Consider the following 20,577-nt stretch of genomic DNA (forward strand, 5'->3'; position numbering starts at 1 on the left):
GATTTCACCATAGACAGTTACCAAACTCAAAAGAGAAACACAGTGACAGGGGGCGGGACAAGCGACCGCGAAATCTGTCAATCATGATAAAGCACTGTTCTAGGCAATAAAATTAACAGCGCGTCTCAAATTACGTCATCACGCACATATCCGACCTGTCCTTGAAGCCACAACACAGGCAAGATGGTCGCATACTGGAGACAGGCAGGCCTCAGGTAAAAATGATGTACAAATGTATATCTTCCTAGGTAGCTTTGTGTTCAGTGCTGACTAGATTTTTGTAAATACGTATTTGTTATAATAACGGAATACTTACTCAAAGTCCTTGTTATTCCGTCGATGAAATCCCTCAGGGGGCGATATAGCTAGCTAATGTACTACTAACGTTACATTAGCTCTAGTCGGCTTTTCCACCCATGCTTTTAACTTACGGCGCCAACGTTAAGTTAGCTGATAACCGTCCAATATGGGACTCTTTCTGATAATGCATGGGATATTTTATTTATTATTTTAAAACAGTTGTTTTTTTCACTGTCAGTACTGTTTGTCCTTTAGCTTTAGCATGCGGCTAACAAGTGTGTCCTCTGCAGCTACATCCGCTTCTCCGCTATCTGCGCTAGCGTGGTGCGGGCTGCGATGAAGCCGCAGTTCAAAGCCGAAGCATTAAAGGCCGCAGAAGCCAACGTTAAAGTCCTGAAACCCAAAGCAGCTGCATGTAAGTTTTTGTCAAATATTTATAAGTTACCAGCACTCGAGAGAAAGTCTGATCACATTAGCACATAAATGCATCATCCCCAGTTTCAATGAGAGGCAACTGTGACATTGAGTGGTGACAGAGTGCAGTTTTTCAGAGGTGGGAGAAATGTTCAGAGCATTTAGATAGCAAGCAATACTAGTGTTACAAATGTCCCATTACAAATAGAAGTCTTGCTTCATAAATTGTATGAAAGAACAGAAGTTCTAACTACATTTTATGTACAGTAAAGTATCAATAGTGAGCTTAATTATTTAGCAGAATGGCCTAGTGCTGTATTGTTATGTAGTATTTCGTGTAAGCAACGTTTTGTTTTGTACCTAAACAAGGTACAGAGCATTTGTACATTAACTAATTCATGTACTATTGAGTAGTTACATCTGTAACAATGCATCGTCTCCTTTTTAGATGAGTATTCAGGAAACATGAATAACACGTTTTGTATGCAAATTGTTAATCTCCAAAGTACTTAATAATTAGTGGATTACAGGTTTTGGTTTGAATGAATCCGGCACACAGCAGTCCTTGATATATGGTTACCTGTCAACCAAAGTTAGTGTAGAAGTAGTCTAGATCAATGATCCCTATACCGTTTCATACCTTCTAAACTGAGGTAAAATACCTAACTGACCCCACTTATGATGTAAAGAGATTGCGTTTGATGTTACACCACTGTAGGTGTCTGCACAATACTGTCCGAGTAGACCAACTCTAAACTTGTAGTTGCTGATATTAATAATTCTCTTGTTCTGTTGGGCATGCTACATCATTTTTATGACATTTTCAGTAATGTTGTTATCCTTTCTCTCTATTTTCCCTCCAGGATTTAACAAGATGTACTTTTTCTTCCTTGAGTTTTGAGATCCTGTCCTGAGCACTGTGGAAAAGAGAAAGGAGAACATCTAGATGACCTGAATGAAATTGCAGTGATTTTTCCCTTTTCATTTGTTATTATAATTGTATTAAAGATGGATATTGGAAAATACATTTTGGTCCCTTGTATTTTTGCCTTGTTGAACATAGTGTTCACAGCACTGCAGAGCAAGACACTCAAAATATTTGTCTGACAATTTTATTTTTGGTATAAATAAATCAGTGCAGCAGTCTACATAGTCATAACAGAACCATGGTATTTACAGAGGTATGTGTGTTGATCAGTAGTTTGACTATTCATTGATCCTGATAGAATCTAAAGTTGGGGAATAGGGTGTTGTATACAGTACATACGCTAGTAAAAACCTGAATCCAAAACTAATGGAAATGCATGCATTGCCCAGTGGACTGGAAATAATTTAAACAATAGCTAATAACTGTCAGGCATGTCATTTAACTGTAGTTCACATTAGTTGGTGTCTGGTTAATTGCCTTATAAATTATGGTAAAATGTCATTGTTGGTATTCTGAATGATGCAGGTAAATAATAGAAAATGACTCTTTTTGCTAGAAGTTGATGTGTCCGTAAACAATAACATAAGTGTCAGACAAGTAAATCCTACGTTGATGAGCTCTGAAACCATAAACAAATCAGGGAACATGTTTTTGTCAGTATGAATAGTGGTATAGGTATCATGAAATCTGTGATTCATTTTTATATAAGCTCTTACTGCTTTAGTATAATTCTCTGCTTGCCTATTCCATGAAGGTCACAGAGTAAGTCACAAGAGCAGACAGTAGTCAGAAATGGAGCCAACATCTTGCTCAGGGGCACTTCCGTGGGGTTCTTGATTATAACTGGATCATTAATCACAAGTTCCTCCAGCTGAATGAAATGACTACTGGACCAAATATTATTTGCTCTAATACTGTTGAGTGATGATAGTTCAGTGTGGACACATCCACAGGCGGTGGTTCACCCTCTACATCCTCTACTATCAGATCGTATGCCACCAAACACTAGCTGTCTTTCTTCTCTCTGGTCATCTTGATCATGGTCTCCGGCGATCGGTAGAGGAAGATGAGTTTCTCAAACAGTGTCTCCTCCAGCTCCATCTCTCCCGTCTCTCGGACCACGAAAATGTCAGTGCAGAGCTTCAGGACCCTGTCTACGCACGGCAGCTCCTCAAACATGATGGACCTGGAGATCCCGTTGAAGAACTCCCTGACAAACTTTCCGATGACCAGCACCACTGACATGTACAGGCCTACGATGCTGTGGTGAAGAGAAGAGTGGACAATTAGTCTCTGTGAGAGAAATAGAACAGCTGAGTATGTTGGACAGCTTTACCGTCATAATAAAGGCGAGATGTCCTGTTACCTACCCGTGTCCAGCCAGAAAGCCCAGACTGGAGGGGCTGACTTTATCATTGAATATCACTATCTCTATGTTGTTACACTTGGAGAAGGTGAGAACTGGGGAGCACTCCTCCACCACCCACCACTGGCCTGCCTTTTTCTCGGACCCTTCATTGACCTGCTGAAGTTTGACTGACATGGGCCTGAAGAAAGCAAGCGCCTGGAGGTCTGGGCGGTCGGAGTGCTCTGAGGGAAGACATGCAGGGATTAAATTAAACTGCATGTTTTAAACCAGAGATGGGTACAGGACAGATCACTTGGATAATATGATAGAACGTCAGCTGATCCTTATCCAAGCTGGAGTCCTTTGGATATTATAAGTACAAGTCACATATAATTTATTTAAAAAAATCTGTAGTATGGTAAATGTACAATAAACTGTGACTAACCTACTTTCATCCTTGTTGCCATTTTGGACTCTGGTCCTTTGGGACCCCTGAGGAACTTAGGCAGCAGAGAAGGAATGAGCCTAAAGGAAAGAATGAAATAGTTTAACACCTTTTGAGCTCAAGTGGACAAGTTACTCAGCGATGTTGTGCAATGAGAAATAGTTGATGACAAACATTATTTCAGCTTATGTAGTGCAATGCTTTCTAAAGTATTTTTACAATTGATGATTTTTTTTATTAAAGTCTCCAACATGAACATATCTAGTATAGACAGAACGACATTTCAACACCAGAAGAAGACAAGCAGTTATAAAACAACCAAGTAAAAACCACCTGGTTGTGTGTGTTAACAGCAACTCACACAGGTTTGCTGCTGTTGCCATTGAGCATGTGGACTATCCCTTCCCTCAAGGCCTTGTCCTCAAACTTTACGGTGTGTTCTCCCACCGTCTCTACAACCATTGATATGGACGCATTCCTGAGAAGGGATGGAGAGCAGCGTTTGTTTAGTGCTCCGTGCAAAATGCAGCCAAATAAACAATTTAGTTAAGAGATCTGCATAAAGAATTGAACATCTCAGATCTCTTTATTAATTTCAAATTACCTTGATACATTTTTGAATTGCCCAAGAAATTAATATGACATTATATAAATGGGCACATTTAATGCACAGATACGGTATTCTCTATGTGTAACTGTTCACATCCATTCACACATTAATGGAGTCCGTATCTTAATCAGTTTAAGTACGTTTTTTCATATGTAAGATAATTGAAGGGCTCATAAACTGGCCAACATAGCAATTCTTTTTTTTTTTTTTTTTTAAACAGAAATTCATAAAAAATACATTTATCATTGCTTGTCCATACTTTGGAATGTATTTCATTCCAATTCACCCATGACAACTCACAAAGACATATACAAGCCCACTGGATCTGCATTGCACTATGAAACACACACACACACACACCCACACACACTGACCTGAGCAGTGTCCAGCGTAAGGTCATGTATATATGAGAGGAGTTGCTGAGCTCCTGGATCATGGCAGCTCGACTGGCCGGGCTGATGTTCCACAGCAGACTGGCATCACTCTTGATCTTAGCAACGACAATGTCATCCGCCACATAGTTCATTATGAACTGCATGGCGGACTGGGAGAGAGAGCAGGGGATTATTGTAGATTCACAGTTATTTCAATAAATATTGTGTTTTATCAGTGTTCTGAAATGAATTGAAGCCCATCTCTTTATTTATATTTGTCTGTTTCTTTTATCAATGTCTCTCATATCTTATGTAAAACATTTTAAACGGCCTTGTTGTTAAAAGGTGCTTTCCTAATAAATATGCCTTTCCTATGCTTCTTAACCATTTGTCCACCAGGAGGCTCCTAAACAATGACTTCTCTATGCATCATACTGCAACTCTTGACATCCACATTGAAATACTGACTACTAATATTGATCATGCATTAACACTAGAGCTCCCTGGTGTCCAGACATAATAAACATGGTGTAGTATAACAGTTATGCTACCCTTCAATTTGGAGAAACAAAAACATTAACACAAAAACCATTAAAAAACATATATAGACAAGAAAAGCCACAAATATGAGACAATTTTGCTTTGACATATACAATAGAAACACAATACAGTTTCATCAATCATTGTTCTATTTCTGGTGCTCTCAGTTTTGTGTTTACAGTCAAATCTTACTGGATGGGTTGCGTAGACTTTGGTGAGTCGGCTAAATCCAGTTTCTTTGTACGGAACCAAGTTCTGCTCCTGGGCGCTCATGGTGAACAGAGGCTGTGGAAACACAATCAGACACACTCAAGAGTAACATTTACATTACACGCACACTAGAGATGAATAATGACTACCGCCTGAACTGCACTGTTAGAGTGCTGCCATGAAGTTAAAATTTGTGGTTTTAAGGGAACTGATTCAATAACTATTGGATGGATTATCATGAAACCGTTCCCCTGAGTGTTCCTCTAGCACCATCATCTGGTCAAAATGTCAGTTTGTCCAAAACTTTGGTTTATTTATTTTTTTGATTGGAAACTTTTTATTGGTTTTAAACATGTTACCAGTGACAAATAAGTATGGAATTACTCCATATAGTATGGAAGTATGGAATTATTCCTCACACAACTAGACAAACAAAGGGCAACTCATGCATCAGTGCATGTATACACAATATATGCCCACATAGACACCAGACAAGACCACTGTGACAAAAAAACAATAAAGATAGGAAAAAATAAATACATTTTAAAATAAAACATATGTAGGAGGCTGTGAAACAGATAGCTCTTGTATTGTGTATGAAGAGGGGGCTGAGCCTGTAGTTCATCACTGAAGGTCATTTATATCAAGAAAGTGAAGTGAAAAAAGTTTTGCCATTTAACACTTTGGTTTATGACAAAAAAAGATCATTGCATTCCCATTAGCCTCAGCTTTACTTTGTGTTTAGAGCTAATAAACAAATGTTAGCATGCTAACATGCTAATCTAAGATGGTGACCATGTTAAACATTACACTTGCTAAACATTAACATTGTTATTGTCCCTGTACGCATGATGATGTTAACATTTAGCTCAATCCACAAGACACCACACCTGCATTTCTTTTACTGTAGCACTTCAAGTAAGAGACTTTGCAGTTTCACATTTTTCAAGCCAAAAACATTCAATGAATATTAGCAGCCAACTAGCTATAGTGTTTTAGAATATAAGCATACACACACTAAAAGTTACAGTGGTACAGAGTTTAATGTACTCTCATCCTGACCTCATATCCCGCGATGCTAAGCTGGATGGAGACGTCCACCGGCCGATTGGTCACTCCGGCTGCCGACTGCACCAGTGACATGAAGAGCAGCGGGAACCAGATGATGCTGATGAGAGCAAAGATTATGAATCCTCCCATCCCGTATTTCACCACCTTCTTCTTCTTCTGCCCTGGAGGGTGGGGGTATTTCTGGAAGAATTACAATTAAGTCACTCTAATTCTCAGACTATTACATCTAAATTTAATAAAGGCAAATGTTCATCACAATTTATCAGATGAATCCCTTCAATCTGCACATTTGTCTGACCAGAAGTAATGAATTAAAGTGTGTTTAATCCATACCTCCTCTTATTTTACAAGCTCTAAGCAGGATGAATTTAGTACTCTTACCTGAGAAATGACTATAATGATTAACTGGTCAGAAGAATAGTCATTAATAAAATATCTGTCGACAAGGTAAGTTGTAGTAATAGTGCAGCAGGCAGTACAGTATGTGTACTACACGCTCTCAATTACTTTCTCAGACTCGCTCCAGCACTTGAGGATAAATATGTTTGCATAGATGTCTTCAACACAAATCCAACTGGAGAGAGACAGAGTGGTGTCAGTCCAAACCCAATCCATCACCGCTCTCAACTCTGTCAGGAAGGGAACTAAACGAAACCTGGAGAAGGAGAATTTATTAGGAAATTAGGTAATTTACATATTTCACTTTGTAATATGCACCATAAAAACTTTAAAAAAAATGAAATACCAAACAGAAAACAAATCACACGTAAATACTCAATCACACGTGTAGAACGTGTGTCTTGTTAGTGGAGATATTTGTATTTATCAAAACCAGCAAATGTTGTAATACCCTTGGAAGAGGAAGAGGTTCAGGTAGTTGTAGTTCTTGGTGAGGAAGTTGCCCAGGATGCGGTTTGGGTAGCCACATTTGATCTGGTAGGCGGACAGGCCGAAGTAGATGCACTTTACAAAGTACCAGAGCTGAGCGACAGGGTTCCTGTTGAACCTCCTGTGGAGCAAAAAAGACATGCAAATAGAAGGAGATATCCATGACATTATGTAAAGATAAGAATTAGGCTTTTTTTGTTTGTCTTTCTTCTTTTTTCCCCTCAATGATTTTTGATTCAAATTCAAAAAGGAGGGTCTTAAAATACTACAACTATAACTAGAATTAGGGATGGACGTTTTAATAGATCAGTATGTGTGGGTTCATTTTGTCAAGTAAATATATTTCAAAACAGTCAAGATCAATTGATTGATTTACTATCCTGAAATTGAAAAGATGATATTTATGAAGATGAAAACAAGCACACTCAATATGCTCTGTCATAATGTGTCATGAAAAAAATTTGATCTTTGCAGCTGAGTGAAGAATAATAAACTTAGTGGATGACCTCTCTGTGACCCCGGGGAGGATGAAGAACATCCAGAAGTGTATGCCAAACACAAGCACCACCTGGAAAACACACTTTCCCAGCAGGGACTTCTTCAGGTATAGGGCCCGATCTACTATCATGGTGCCGAACTGCATGAGCAGCATGACCAGGAAGGCCTCTGGAACCTGGTCCTCCGACAGAGACTCTGTGATGTCGGTTACTGCAGAATATTTCTACAGAGAGACACAGACCAACATGATTGTGTTGTATTGTACATAACATGCATTTTAAGTTTGCATATTGTTAGTGTAATTAGAGGCAGGGCAGACTCCTACCCCAAAGGCCCAGTATCCATATATAGTGACAATGAAGTTGACTACATCGATGAGAAACATGAGAGCGTAGACGTCACACACAGGACTGTAGTCTGGGTGGATGATGTCATAGAAAAACTGTCTTATGGGTAGGTAAATGTTAAGCGCGCTGTAGAAAAAAACAAACAGAATATGCAGCATCAAAACACACTTTTCTCAAAGCTGTCAGATTAACAAGCTCTATATTTTAGATTGTTACAGGAAAATAATCTGTAATATAATGATAAAAGGTTGTGTGCTTTGTCTGCAACAACGCACACTTCTACGATTGCAGCTTTGGCCTGTTGCATCCACGCTTTAAACTGCTGTCTGATTCTCTGCTTCCTGGTCAGGGGAGCCTTGTTTTGTTGCCGTCTCTTCTTCTTGCTGGGCTGCTTCTTGGACTTCACCTCTCCGGTACAAAAAAATGAAACATGACTTGTTAGTCAGGTATGGTGATAAATGTCACACAGCAACTATGAGAGACAAAAAAGAACAAAAGACAACAGACAACAAAGAAGAAGTAGAAGTCTCACACCCAAGGGTTGGGTCAGACTTGAATCAAAATGTATCAAGCTATTTTGGGTGGTGATGGTGCACTGGATATGACACATGCCTTTGGTACGGGAGAGCCAGATTCAGTTCCCACAGCAATATATAAAACAATGTGTCCCTGAGCAAGACACTTAACCTCTAGTTGCCCCGAAGGCGTTCAAACTCTGATAGATAGCAATTGTAAGTCATATTGGATAAAAGCGTCAGATAAATGACATGTAATGTTCTGATTATTCACCATCAGATTCTGCTGAGTCGCCTCTCTTTCGTCTACAGAATATAGAGGTGGTGGAGGCTTGGAGAGGTAGGAACTTCAACCGGCGTCGAGTTATCTCTTTGCAGCCTGTGTTATCTCCTCCTGTCATCTTCTTCTTGTCAACTTTCCTCTTCATTTTCTTGAAAAAATCAGGCATCTCAACTTCTTTGTTGTCCCACAGGCCATGGCACTGTGCAGTCACAGACAAAAACAGAGATTTAACTTGCAAAACTAGATGCATGGCAACAATGCTGGTAGTTTCTTACCAGACATAGAGGTGGGTGTATTCGAACAAGAAGGGTGACTTTTCATGGTTACCTTGAGAATAGACCGATGGAAGAACAGAGCGAGTAGCTGAATGAGGTCAAAGAGGACGTAGCCGTCTTTCTTCTCCACCCCAATGATGTTTGGCAGAGCAAAGGGCCGCTCGGCGTTGATGCCTCGGTACGCAGACGTGGTCCAGGGGAAGAAACCAAACTGGAAAAAGTACTTCACTACGACAGTCAGCTAAGAGAAACAGAGAAGAGAGTACTGGATCATGCATCAGCTAAAACAATAGACAAACATCAGATGTTTTCTCCAGAAACAATATATTCATTTTTCTGTAATAAACATCACTTGAGGCAATTTATTAGGCTTCACTCAAAAAGCTTAATACTGCAAAGAATGCAGTAGGACTTCCAGAGACCTGTAAATCCATACATGAACCATACAGAATTTTTATGGGGGGACATCTACAATCTATCAACTTGACTCAGCAATATTATCAATGTCAGCATTTCTTTAAAAAAAATGTTTAGGGGTCACAAAAAAGAAGAAAAACATGTTACTATCATATCTGTTTAAGAGTAATAAAAACTTGTGTTTCATTTGCAAACACAATTATAGTTATATGTTTTCTCATGATGTTGCACTTCATTAAGCCGTTTGGTGTTGTGAGCAGCATGGGGTCAACATGCAACTTTATGCAAATGCAACTACATTTACTCTAAGAAAGAAGGTTAAAAGATCGGCCCAGCACTTTAACTGTCACATGTTTACTAAAATAAAATCCAGATTTTAAAAATTTTGTTTAAATCAACTAAACCAAAAATTAAATAATGCTGAGCTACTGTTTCATATTTGAATGGTGCAGCATTATGAAAAATATGAGCACAGAAACAATATTAGCTGCCATATCAATATATAAGATATGCAGAATTGCTAAAAGCCATCCATATGTACTACAGTTTAACACATTGTTTAATTTTGATTTTGTCTGCTTTTTTAATCTGAGCATGTTCAATATTCTTCCAATGAGGAATAAATTATTTATTAAACCTAAAACTGATCGCAGCCCCTGGTGTCTAAAATTTGTTCTAAAATGAATAATAATACCACAATGAAATTCCCAATTCAACAATGGGGGTTGCCCGATGGACCGGGCTGTAAATATAACAACCCACTAGCCGGTTCGGGCATCGTCGTATCATAATCATTTGATTTGAATGTGGCGTTGGCCAATCAAGAATTGGGGTGGCGCTTGATGCTTTTGACGTTTTTTATTTTTTTTTCACTTTTGATGCTTTCAACATTTGTTCACATTTTTTATGTTTTGTTTTTTTACACCTTTTTTAATACATTTTTTAGGGTTTTTTCCAACCCTTTTATTGACAGTTTTACTTGCCCGACCAGACAAGTGAAAAAAGCTTTGACTCTTGCAACACACGTGCTGTAATGACTTACCTCTGTGTAGATTATGGCGGTCATCCAGAAGCGTTTGGTGGGCCGGGGCACAGACAGCATGGCCCAGAGGAAGATGAGAATGGGCAGGATGAGGGAGAGGAGCGAAGCCGTCACAATGTGGTTAAGGATAATGACGAAGTAGCACAGCATCTCTGACTTGGACACCATGGTGTTATAGAGGGCAAACACCAGCTTCAATGGCCTCGGCAACGTCATGAAAAACTTATCTGACTCTGAGATCTCGTCATGTTCAAACATACTACAGAAAGGATGGGAGGGGGAGAAAAGACATAGTGATAATAATATGTAACATTATGTCACGCAGCAGCTTGTCTGTCTTTGGCAAAAGATACAAGAAATGCTTTAAACTAAAAACGTTTTTTTTTTGTGTACTGACTTGTTAAGCAGCAGCTCACTGGCAGTGAGGTTCCTCGTTTCCTGACTCAAAGGTCTGGGAGATTCTGTGCGGTCGAGGCTCTTCTCTCCATCGCTCTCCCTGAAGCCCAACGAGGTGCATTCTGGGTAATCAGCACATTCATCTTCTGCTCTCTGCTCTGCTTCCTTGTCCAGCTCTTCTCTCTCTACCCCATGATCCTCCTCTTCTTCCTCTTCTTCCTCCTCTTCTTCTGTCTCTTCTGGTCCTTGCTCACTTTTCGTCTCACCCTCCGCGCCCTCGTCGTCACCCTCGTCTTTTTTTTGGACTTCTTTTTGAGTGGCGCCATCTTCACAGCTGTTGTGACAAGGATAGGGACATTTTAACGTCAAGAATCAAGGAAATGATGAAATGCAAAGGTATAAAGAGTTGAAGGAAGTCTAGATTTACCATAGACACAACATTCCCATTTGTACATATATTTACTTCCATGTATAATTAAACCCTGAGACAAAGGTGCAGTATCAGTGAAGTTAAGCCCACTTGCCACCCAGTGGATATAGTGAAGTTATGTAGGTGTTGTGATGTACAGTAGTCCAGGCCAGGATTCTCTCCTAAACCCTGTAGCATACTGTATCTGTGTGAGACTTTTTTGTTACGGCCTGTAATCATTTAAAGATTTCTCCCTCACCTCGGTGGCAGATCAACAGTTTCAAAGGTCAGATCAATGTTGGCTGTTTTCAAGAGCCTCCGTCTGAGCTGGTCAGCAGCAGGAGACACAGCGGAGGGCTCGTCCAGCTCTTCCTGGGTTGGCTGCCGTGAGCCCAGCATTGTCTCATCTGTCATACAGCTGAAGGTGAGGAGGAGAGGGCAGATGAGGAAAACAGGGTCTAAAGGACGGCTAGACTGTGTATATTAGAGGTGGGGAGAAAAAATAATCGGAAATCGCATGTAATTAATTCTTTTGCGAAAACATTAACAATTTTTTTTACCAATGATTCCCCAAAATATGTTCTGTTTATATGTACATCATATCCGTTTCCAACAAAACAAAAGCAGAAAATGCAGAAAATACATGTTATCAATTCTTTACGAGTAAAATAAATGTCAGAGTGACCGACTGATATGGGATTTGCATTCGTCTTAGAAAACAATTTGTTTTAGACTACAAAAAGTTTAATTATAAATTTTTAATTTTTAAAATTATTTCTGAGAAAAAAAAATCCCTCTCAAAATACTTTTTAAAGTCTTTGCTCTTTGCTTTGCTTTTCTCTTGCTGTAGAATTAATTTCATGAGCAGGGCCAACATTTTTTAGTCTCAAATATTATTATTCTTTACTATTAGTATGAGAACTTTTTCTCTGAAATATTTTTTTTTCTCTAATTAAATGCTTGTTGCTATTAGTGTGATAACATTTTCTCTCATTTTTTCTTTCTTTTTTCTCTTTTTTTCACATGCAATAAAGAAATATATTCTTCTTATAAAATAAGAAAATAATAATGCATGCCTTAAAAAATGTCAGTAGTTCTAACTTTGAACATACAGGAAATACAATAGAAGCAGGAAAGAGAAAGAAAACCTGAGAGGTAAATAAGGGACCAGTAGCCTACCTGGAAACGCTGCTGCCCCAGGACAATTTGGAGGCTTGGTTTTTCAGCTTGGCATAGGAGTGGTGTGAGGAGGGGACATCGGGCGGGGCGGGGGAAGGGAGCAGGGCGTCGTCTAGGTTTTCTTGGGATGAAAGTGTGTTCTGACGGGATATCCAGTTTTCATAAAACTGTTTCACGCTCTCCTGGCTCACCTCTCTACCCTGTACAGCAAGGGAGAGAGAGGCTGTAGCTGACCCAAAACATAGTGTATGAGGGAGGTGCATACTGTACTTTATGTTTGTCCATTAAGGGTCCCTGTAAGCCAGTGTTTCCCAAACTGGTCTTATCAGCCAGAACTGATGACACCTGTGTAGTAATCAACTTTAGTAATTGAACAATTAAATGAATAAATAAAATATGCAAAGAAAGAAATAGCTGGATGAAATATTTTTTGTAAATATATCACATCTTTCATTGTAAGATATGGACAGACAGATTAAGACAACCTCATTTAATATGCTTTAATGTCTTTTAATTAACACATTTTTGTAAAACAGAGGTGTTAAGAATTTAGATAGATAGATACTTGGGGTTGAATTAGTTTATATGTTTACATTTGTTTATATTGTCCATTTTAAAGGATAACATTTTTTGTTGTGCCTCACCTTGAGACTAAAACCCAGACATACATTATCTTTAATTTACAATGATCGGCTTTACATCTTTTCATCTTACCTTCTTTTGCTGTTGGCTGAGTAAAGCCCGCTCAAAGAGCAGAACCTTGGAAATGTCCAGGCTTTCTTTGCAGAACAAGTTCAGACCCTCTGTCAGGTCATCAAGAAGGGACTGAACAAACACCCAGCTGAACTTCAAGGTGTTAATGACGCGCTGCAGAATGTTTTCTGCAAGGAGAGGACAAGTACCTAAGTGAGCATGAATGTGTTGGTATATTAAAGCTTTTCCATGCTGCTGTGCGCTTGTTCATGTTACAGCAAAAACAAATAGAATGCCCTATGTTGCAATTGGCGCAGCAAGTGTCTTTGCTAGTTTTAGACCAACTCGTTCAATTTTCCATCCAGCACCCACGTTGTTTAAATAGCATATGAACCTGCGCCCATTTTTGTGGCCTTGGGCCTGCTGGTCTTACAGGGAGGTGTGTTCACCTGTGTGTTCTTGGCGTATTGCTATCTCGAGGCAGAAACCTGGTCTTAAACTCAATAACACAGCATTTTATTGTTCTTTAACAGCAAATTAGTATAATGTGCCCAGGCTCACGCCTAGCGCGTACACACTACGCTTGTTACACACACACACACGGACGCGCAGCAGCACACAAACATGCAAATGATTACAAAAAAAAAAAGGCGCTTCATGCGGTGCAATCAATAAAATAGGGCCATAAAAGTCATTTAATAATAATATTACTTTCACGCAGAAGTTTACTTCTGGTAGAAGCCAGTTGTTTATTGTGAGTGTAATGCAGTGACTCGTGTTTGTTTACCTTTTTCCTCCTCTCCCTCTGCCTCCAAAGTGCTTTCATCCAGTTCATCCTCACTAGAGTCCGTTCTATCAATGCCTGGAAGAAAGATTTTATTGTTAAATCCTTTTGGCAGTTGGTCCATCTGTCAAAATGCAACAGGATGTCTGGCCAGACCTCAACCAGGGTTTCTGCAGGTTTTACAGAGTCAAGTTTAAGACTTTTTAAGACCATAATAAATTAAATTTAAGACCTTTATCCCAACATTAACTAAGCCCTAAATTCAGTCTTTTCAAGCCAAGTACCGCTCAACTTGCGCTTTCCCAAAACTGAGGAATAAAATCCATGAGGATTGTAATGACCCTCTATCGAAGCTGTGCCCCTTCAGTCTCAGAAGTGTCTCTAAATGTTTAAATCATCATCAAATCACTTCATATAATTTCCAACTACACAAAACATGCTGTGGTTCATAGGAGCCAATCTGACATTTGAACTCAAAGACTGACTTATATCAAGACGGACTACAGAGGAGGATTAGAGGCTGTTACATAAACACCACATGTCCCTCTCTCACTTTGCTGTCTCTGCAGCTCTCTCTTTGCTCTCTTCTTCTCCTCTTTCTTTATTTTTTTCTTCTCCTTCTTCAAGTCCTTCAGTGCCGACTTGGAGCTGGTGACCCAGGCGTTGTAGGCCAACTGGATATCAAAGACACAGACACACCTCTCAACTGATGATATTACAACATAGCAACAAATCTGTTTTAAAGGTCCCATGGTATGAAAAGTTCACTTTTTGAGTTTTTTTTAACATTAATATGCATTCCCCCAGCCTGCCTATGGTCCCCTAGTGGCTAGAAATGGTGATAGGTGTAAACTGAGCCCTGGGTATCCTCCTCTGCTTTTGGGAAAATGAAAGCTCACATCCGATCAGGTTACCACCCCTTTCTCTGTTTTTCCTCCCAGAGAATTTGGCCCACCCATAAGAGAGAGACATCAAGGCTTTCAAACAAGCAGAGCGGCAGTTGCTCAATGCCACACCCCCAGCCTCCATGTGGCACATACTAAAGAAAGCTCATTGTGGGACCAGCTCTAGTGGCTGTAATTTTGCACCAAGGCTGAAAGAGACTTCAGATATGGTGTTAGGGGATCACTAAGATCTGTATAAAAGCATCCAAAGAGCACCATGTCATGGGACCTTTAAAGTATGATCCTTGATCATATGGAAAACATGAAATGTATCCTTTTCGTTCGTCATTAGTTTTTGCGTTTCAGGGGTTTTCCTGGCTCTCACCTGGAAAGCAGATTTCTTCTTCGGTGGTGGTTCCTCCTCTTTCTTCTCTGTAACTTCCTCGTCTTCCTCTTCGGTGTCACTCTCAAACAGGTGGTAGCCACAGTTGTTTTCCACTGCGTAAAACAGAGCAGTGTCATAAATGAATCACTATGCATACTGTTGGGCTTTTGAGCAAGCCATCCTATCCAAAGCTGCTCCCGTACAGCTCAGTGCCTGTTTTTTTATTGTTTTCTTTCATAACCTGGGTTACAAAACGTCTCTCCAACAAGATTCAAGGAGATGGGACGTGAGGAAATAGCAGAGCATTCTTGATTCCCTCTGAAAGCACTGAGCAGTGTTTTGGTTGTGTGAGGTTGCTGCTCACCTCCTGGCTGAGACACCCAAGGCTTCCACCATTTTCCAGCATCTCTCTTTGCTTTCTCATCATCACCTGGAAAACACAGATCAAGCAGTTTAGGCCATGCAGACATTTGCTGATGGTCTCCCTTTTAATGATAAAGATTGAGTTTTATAAAGTAGACACTTTTATGGTGCACTTTTCACTGAGAAAAGTGCATGATAAAACATCATTTTTAGACAAAATTATTTTTCATCATAAACAAACTATGAGTCTAAATTATCTAAAACTTATGAGGATTAGAACAGAGCCCTTCAACAGGGGGCCAAGGTAGAGTTACTGCAGGATGGCTGCCAAATTATTGAAAATCTTTTTTTTCAATAATTAAACTCTCTTAACATGAATCCTTTTAGAAAATATAATTCAGCCATTTGAGGAAAAAAAAACACTTATGATAGGCGTACTGACCTGTAGGTAATGTAGTCAGTAAGATAATTCTAAGGATTCACTGTCACATGTATGTTTAACATAAAAACATGAATAAAAGCATGTCAACAATTAATATTGTTATAGCTTACTACTCTATGGTCAAAAAAGGTATGCATAAAGGTTTTAAGCCTCCCTATGCATTATTGCAAGCCAAATTTAATATGCAACTTAATTTTCTACATTATATGTTGTATGAGGTCCCTGCTCCATCTCTCTCAGTTAAGGGGTCCTTGGCTTAAAAACATGTTGAAGAGCCCTGGATTAGAGCTTTAATAAGCTATCTAAATTTGCCCATTAGTTTGCTCCTGTTACATTAAGGAACACACCAACTTATTGGGATTTTAGCTTATTCACCGTTATCCCCAGAGTTAGACAAGTCCATACATACCCTTCACATCTCCGTGCTTGCTGTAACTTTGTCTGACACCCCTGCATTAGCTTAGCCTAGAAAAGATACTGGAGGTACACGGCTCCAACTAGCCTACTGCTCCTAACGCTCATGATGTAGCCTTTACCTTGCTAATGAATTGGATTTCACATTTAACTAGCTACGCCACCAGTCCGTGTTTGTTCTGATTCTCCCCTCCACCTCAGTCTGTTCGGCATTTTGTCTATCAGCTTCCAAAATTTGTAAATCCTCTTCTGTGTATTCTGGCTCAAAAATATATTTTCTAGATCTTGGTTTGACACAAAGTAAAACTCCTCTGACAATTCCTCAAAGTCAGACCGTGATCAGAAATGTTGTTCTCTACTAGCTCGCTATTCACATGGGTTATGTTGACGGAAGTAACTGTGCTTTTCACTGTTGCGTTAATCACTATTTCTTTAACTGTCTATGTAATCACTCGGCCCAAGTAGCGGTGCTTTCCCTTTCCGAGAATATAGTTCCCAGTTAGTATGCGTTTAGAAGATGGGAGCAGTAGGCTAGTTGGAGCCGGTTCCCTGCAGTATCTTTGCTAGGCTAAGCTAATGCTGGGGGCGTCAGACAGAGTTATAGCACGCACAAAGATGAGAAGGGTATGTATAGACTTGTCTAACTCTGGGGGTAACGGTGAATAAGCTTAAGTCCCAATAAGTCGGCGTGTTCCTTTAAAATGTATTTTTGTTTATATAATCTATTTATCTATTGTGGGAAATAAAGCAGACTTGGTATATTTCATGGATGGTGTTTATTAAATTGTAAACGTGTGCTCATACTTTGCTGGTTTATTAACAATAGAAACACAAAATAGAGTCACCTGTGTTACCCTGTGTTGCCTGCTCTGGATCAGCAGATATGGCTGGTTTGTCTGCTGCCGAAGGCCCACTCTTCTGTTTAGATTTGATTTTCTCCATCCTACAGAAAGAAGAAGGAAGAGCAAGGTAGTTGCTCACTGTTTACTTTTTTTCCAGAGAGGATAAAATGGGAGATTGCAAGGAAAATTTCAGTTGGTCTTCATTAAAACTGTGTCAATGTAATCATACATTCGCAGTCATACAAGCTGAGTAGAAATGTTATACATGTACAGTATGTTGACTCTACACTGGTAAACATGTCTTACTGTTTCTTCAGAGTCTCCACAGATTTCTTCTCCATCTCCAGTCTGGCCGCCACCTGCTTCTTCACTCTGGCCTCAAACAGCTCAGCGCCCCTGGGAGGTAGAGAGAGGTAGAGGAAAAGAGCATGACTTAAAATGTTGTGGGCACCATGTTGTCATTTCATCACCGTTATATGTGGTTGTTTTTACTACTTTGTTTAGATGATCTCCTACTATATTTATTGCAACAACTACACCAAAATTGATCGTAATGCAACATCAGGCAAAAAAAACTGAGGCTCCATTAGAGAGCAAGTTTCCTTCCTTGCTAAATAAGACACTTGATCTACAAGCAAAATCATGTTCTGGTGTCAGCTACAGTCACTCTGCAGAAATATTACAATTATTTTAAAGGTTTCATTTTTCAGAATAGTTTCCTAATTTTCCAGATGTATCCTAAATGGTAGGCTACTAATGATAGGCAAAACAGAGGCAGTATTTAAATGTAACATTTTCAATTATTTATTTCCAACTAATTACAAGCATTAAATTGAGAGTCTTTAAGTGAGTTCACAGCGCGTCAGCTGAACATGCCAAAATGTGTGCAGAATAAAGTTTCCAATAATAAATTCATAAAGACTGAATATTTACTTGTGGTTTTTTACAATTAGAACAAAAGTCTTCTTACCAGGAAACATCTTTGAAATTATTGAAATGAAAAATAATTAACTATAAAATAAAGCGCAAAAAAAAATGTTGAAGAGTGAGTGCCCCCTCACCCTAATTGTAAAGTTCACTTGCTGCTGTTTTGTGTATGTAGTGTAAGAATGTTGGGGACCTAAACAGGAGGTTTGTGTGAAGTACAGACCTGGAGGCCAATATCTTAGAAGACTTAAGGTCAGACACCACGTAGAGGAAGTAGTAGCTGAGGAAGACCCGCCTCTGTGCCAGGAGGAAGGTGAAACAGATCGCATCCCAGACGATGCCCGCCTCACCCTCTGGCAGCTCGCACTCATCGTCAGGAGCAGCTAAATGATTTAAATACATACATATTTTATTATGTTTTTTTTTTACTTTTTAAAAAAAAACAAAACATCTGTTACAGACACTTACGGACGTCGTAGCCTTTGATGGTGCAGAACATGCTGAAAGCCTGAATTAACCAGCAGCCGTTCTTCAACAGGCTGTCCAGGTAGGCACAAGAACCGAGCTGGTCACAAAAAACACAGGCATGGCAAAAAGAGGCTATAACTGACAGGATAGAGTCTGCTAAAAAGTTAACAAATTCAGTGATGTATGTCTTAACTACTGCACTTGCTTGCAGTGCGATAACTCACAGACAGCAGGTTCTTCATGGCGATCACGAAGCAAGTATAACCAATGAGCCAGTCCCACAGTCGCAGGATGTATCTGACAGGCTGCATCAACACACTGCCTCCAAACAGCATGAAGTAGAAACAGGCCACCAGGTAGCCCAGACAGAAGATGTTGATCCGTGTGGTGCCGGTGATGAAGATGAGGCACAGCACAAGCCAGAAGAAATAGCTGAAAACAAACACCTTCACCATGTCGAGGTAGCACCTGAGGACCCGACAGAAAGGAACATTGAGAAAGAGAAGCATTAAAAACATTGCTGCCAGCACACGTAAAAACAGAAGTTCTTTCTTGGATGACTGTGAAAAATAAACAACAGTAACCCAATACTTCTTAAAAGGTACTAAAAAAACCTTAAACATCGTACAAAATTGCTTTCTTGTAGAGGCTATCTGTTTCCCTCTGTTTTCAGTCTTTATGCTAAGCTAAGCTAAGCTAACCGTCTCCTGGTTGTAGCTTCATATTTAGTATACAGAGACAAGAGTGGTATCAATGTTTGCATCAAACTCTCGGCAAGAAAGCAATCAAATATTTACAACAGTTGCTTTAATAAATGTTTGTTGCAGGTTATAAATACATCTCACGCTTATTTTTGTTGTCAATTAATCTATTGATTCTTCATTGACTATTTAAAAGGACAACTCAAGTTTGACTCAAACACCAACTTCCTCAGCCAATGAAACAACAAAGTTTCTTTGCATTGTCTGTAAATCTGGTGAAGGCTAGAAGCAGAAAGTGAAATAAAGCCTATCAACAAAATGGGAGACGTCCATGAGTGCTTATTCAGCAGTTTCAGTTTACCAGAACAGCTTTTATGAGTTTGAACACATACATAACTGAACGATCTTACTCAACCCCTTAATGCTCCTTAAGCGACCACAAACCAGCAAGATGGACTCACAATATTCTCCACCTGCAGTATAATTTACAGAGCAGGAAGAGATGTTTGAAGAGATTAACTAAGTGCTGGATTATGGAGTTTGGGCTATTTCCTGTTCTTACCTCAGGGCTATAAATGTAGTATTTGAGGGTGAGTCAAGTTCAGGGAGAGGAGAAAATAAATCAAACGAATGAATGAACATTACTCGTTTGTTTGATGATGTAGAAAGATGTGTAACATTTAAATTGATATTTAAACCAAGAAATGGAACCAAGACTCTACTGGTTAAAAGAAATACTTTTACAAGTTTATATGCCTGTAAAAATAACAGGATAGTTGCGTGTTATCCGGTAAAGTCAGCCTACAGGCCCAGCCTACCGGTTACAAACATGATTTGGTAGTGAACGACACGGTAACATGCTGCAGTCCCGGTGTTTTTAGCTGAACTAGACAGTGAATATTCGGTTAAAACAAAGCGATGATGCTGTTTTGCCCTCATTGTTTAATGTGAAGTTAGCTGGAGGCAAAGGCGTAGGTTTTGAGGGGGGGGACACATAACTCCCCCCCAAAAAATTGAGCGTCAGACACTTCATTTCCTGAATGCTGGGGAATTTTTATGCAACAATTTGTGTAGCACATGCAGACTTTATATTTCTGAAACTATTGTCTGCAGATCATTTACAGACATTTCCAACCAAATTGAATGTAAATTAAATCTTTTGATCAAATGACAGCCCTAGAAAAA

General features: G+C 39.4%; 2 protein-coding genes across 4 annotated transcripts in view; one reads left to right on the forward strand and one right to left on the reverse strand.

Annotated features, from left to right (window-relative positions):
* The window catches only part of atp5f1e (ATP synthase F1 subunit epsilon), a 27,325-nt gene continuing 6,748 nt past the window's right edge, over positions 1–20,577 (forward strand). The window contains exons 1-3 of one of the 2 annotated variants that reach the window (XM_034877842.1): positions 1–215; positions 591–715; positions 19,184–19,194. In XM_034877842.1, coding sequence (XP_034733733.1) covers positions 184–215; positions 591–715; positions 19,184–19,194 — 168 coding nt within the window. In that variant the 5' untranslated portion in view covers positions 1–183. Of the gene's footprint in view, positions 216–590; positions 716–1,577; positions 1,737–19,183; positions 19,195–20,577 lie in introns of those variants that run through there. The other variant, XM_034877843.1, reaches the window with a different exon arrangement.
* The window catches only part of si:dkey-11f4.7 (piezo-type mechanosensitive ion channel component 2), a 27,082-nt gene continuing 9,152 nt past the window's right edge, over positions 2,648–20,577 (reverse strand). Inside the window, exons 18-45 of one of the 2 annotated variants that reach the window (XM_034877836.1) lie at positions 18,916–19,159; positions 18,692–18,788; positions 18,447–18,606; positions 17,603–17,692; positions 17,309–17,397; positions 15,600–15,665; positions 15,236–15,348; positions 14,520–14,640; positions 13,970–14,044; positions 13,204–13,370; positions 12,490–12,689; positions 11,570–11,728; positions 10,903–11,235; positions 10,506–10,764; positions 9,099–9,287; positions 8,763–8,970; positions 8,249–8,381; positions 7,952–8,099; positions 7,635–7,849; positions 7,091–7,249; positions 6,748–6,895; positions 6,232–6,420; positions 5,152–5,244; positions 4,420–4,589; positions 3,797–3,913; positions 3,436–3,515; positions 3,013–3,232; positions 2,648–2,903 (exon numbers count right to left, since the gene is read on the reverse strand). In XM_034877836.1, coding sequence (XP_034733727.1) covers positions 2,648–2,903; positions 3,013–3,232; positions 3,436–3,515; positions 3,797–3,913; positions 4,420–4,589; positions 5,152–5,244; positions 6,232–6,420; positions 6,748–6,895; positions 7,091–7,249; positions 7,635–7,849; positions 7,952–8,099; positions 8,249–8,381; positions 8,763–8,970; positions 9,099–9,287; positions 10,506–10,764; positions 10,903–11,235; positions 11,570–11,728; positions 12,490–12,689; positions 13,204–13,370; positions 13,970–14,044; positions 14,520–14,640; positions 15,236–15,348; positions 15,600–15,665; positions 17,309–17,397; positions 17,603–17,692; positions 18,447–18,606; positions 18,692–18,788; positions 18,916–19,159 — 4,498 coding nt within the window. The remainder of the gene's footprint in view (positions 2,904–3,012; positions 3,233–3,435; positions 3,516–3,796; positions 3,914–4,419; positions 4,590–5,151; positions 5,245–6,231; positions 6,421–6,747; positions 6,896–7,090; positions 7,250–7,634; positions 7,850–7,951; positions 8,100–8,248; positions 8,382–8,762; positions 8,971–9,098; positions 9,288–10,505; positions 10,765–10,902; positions 11,236–11,569; positions 11,729–12,489; positions 12,690–13,203; positions 13,371–13,969; positions 14,045–14,519; positions 14,641–15,235; positions 15,349–15,599; positions 15,666–17,308; positions 17,398–17,602; positions 17,693–18,446; positions 18,607–18,691; positions 18,789–18,915; positions 19,160–20,577) is intronic. The other variant, XR_004657405.1, reaches the window with a different exon arrangement.

The sequence above is a fragment of the Etheostoma cragini genome, chromosome 7, assembly GCF_013103735.1.
Source record: "Etheostoma cragini isolate CJK2018 chromosome 7, CSU_Ecrag_1.0, whole genome shotgun sequence".
Lineage (NCBI taxonomy): Eukaryota > Metazoa > Chordata > Actinopteri > Perciformes > Percidae > Etheostoma > Etheostoma cragini.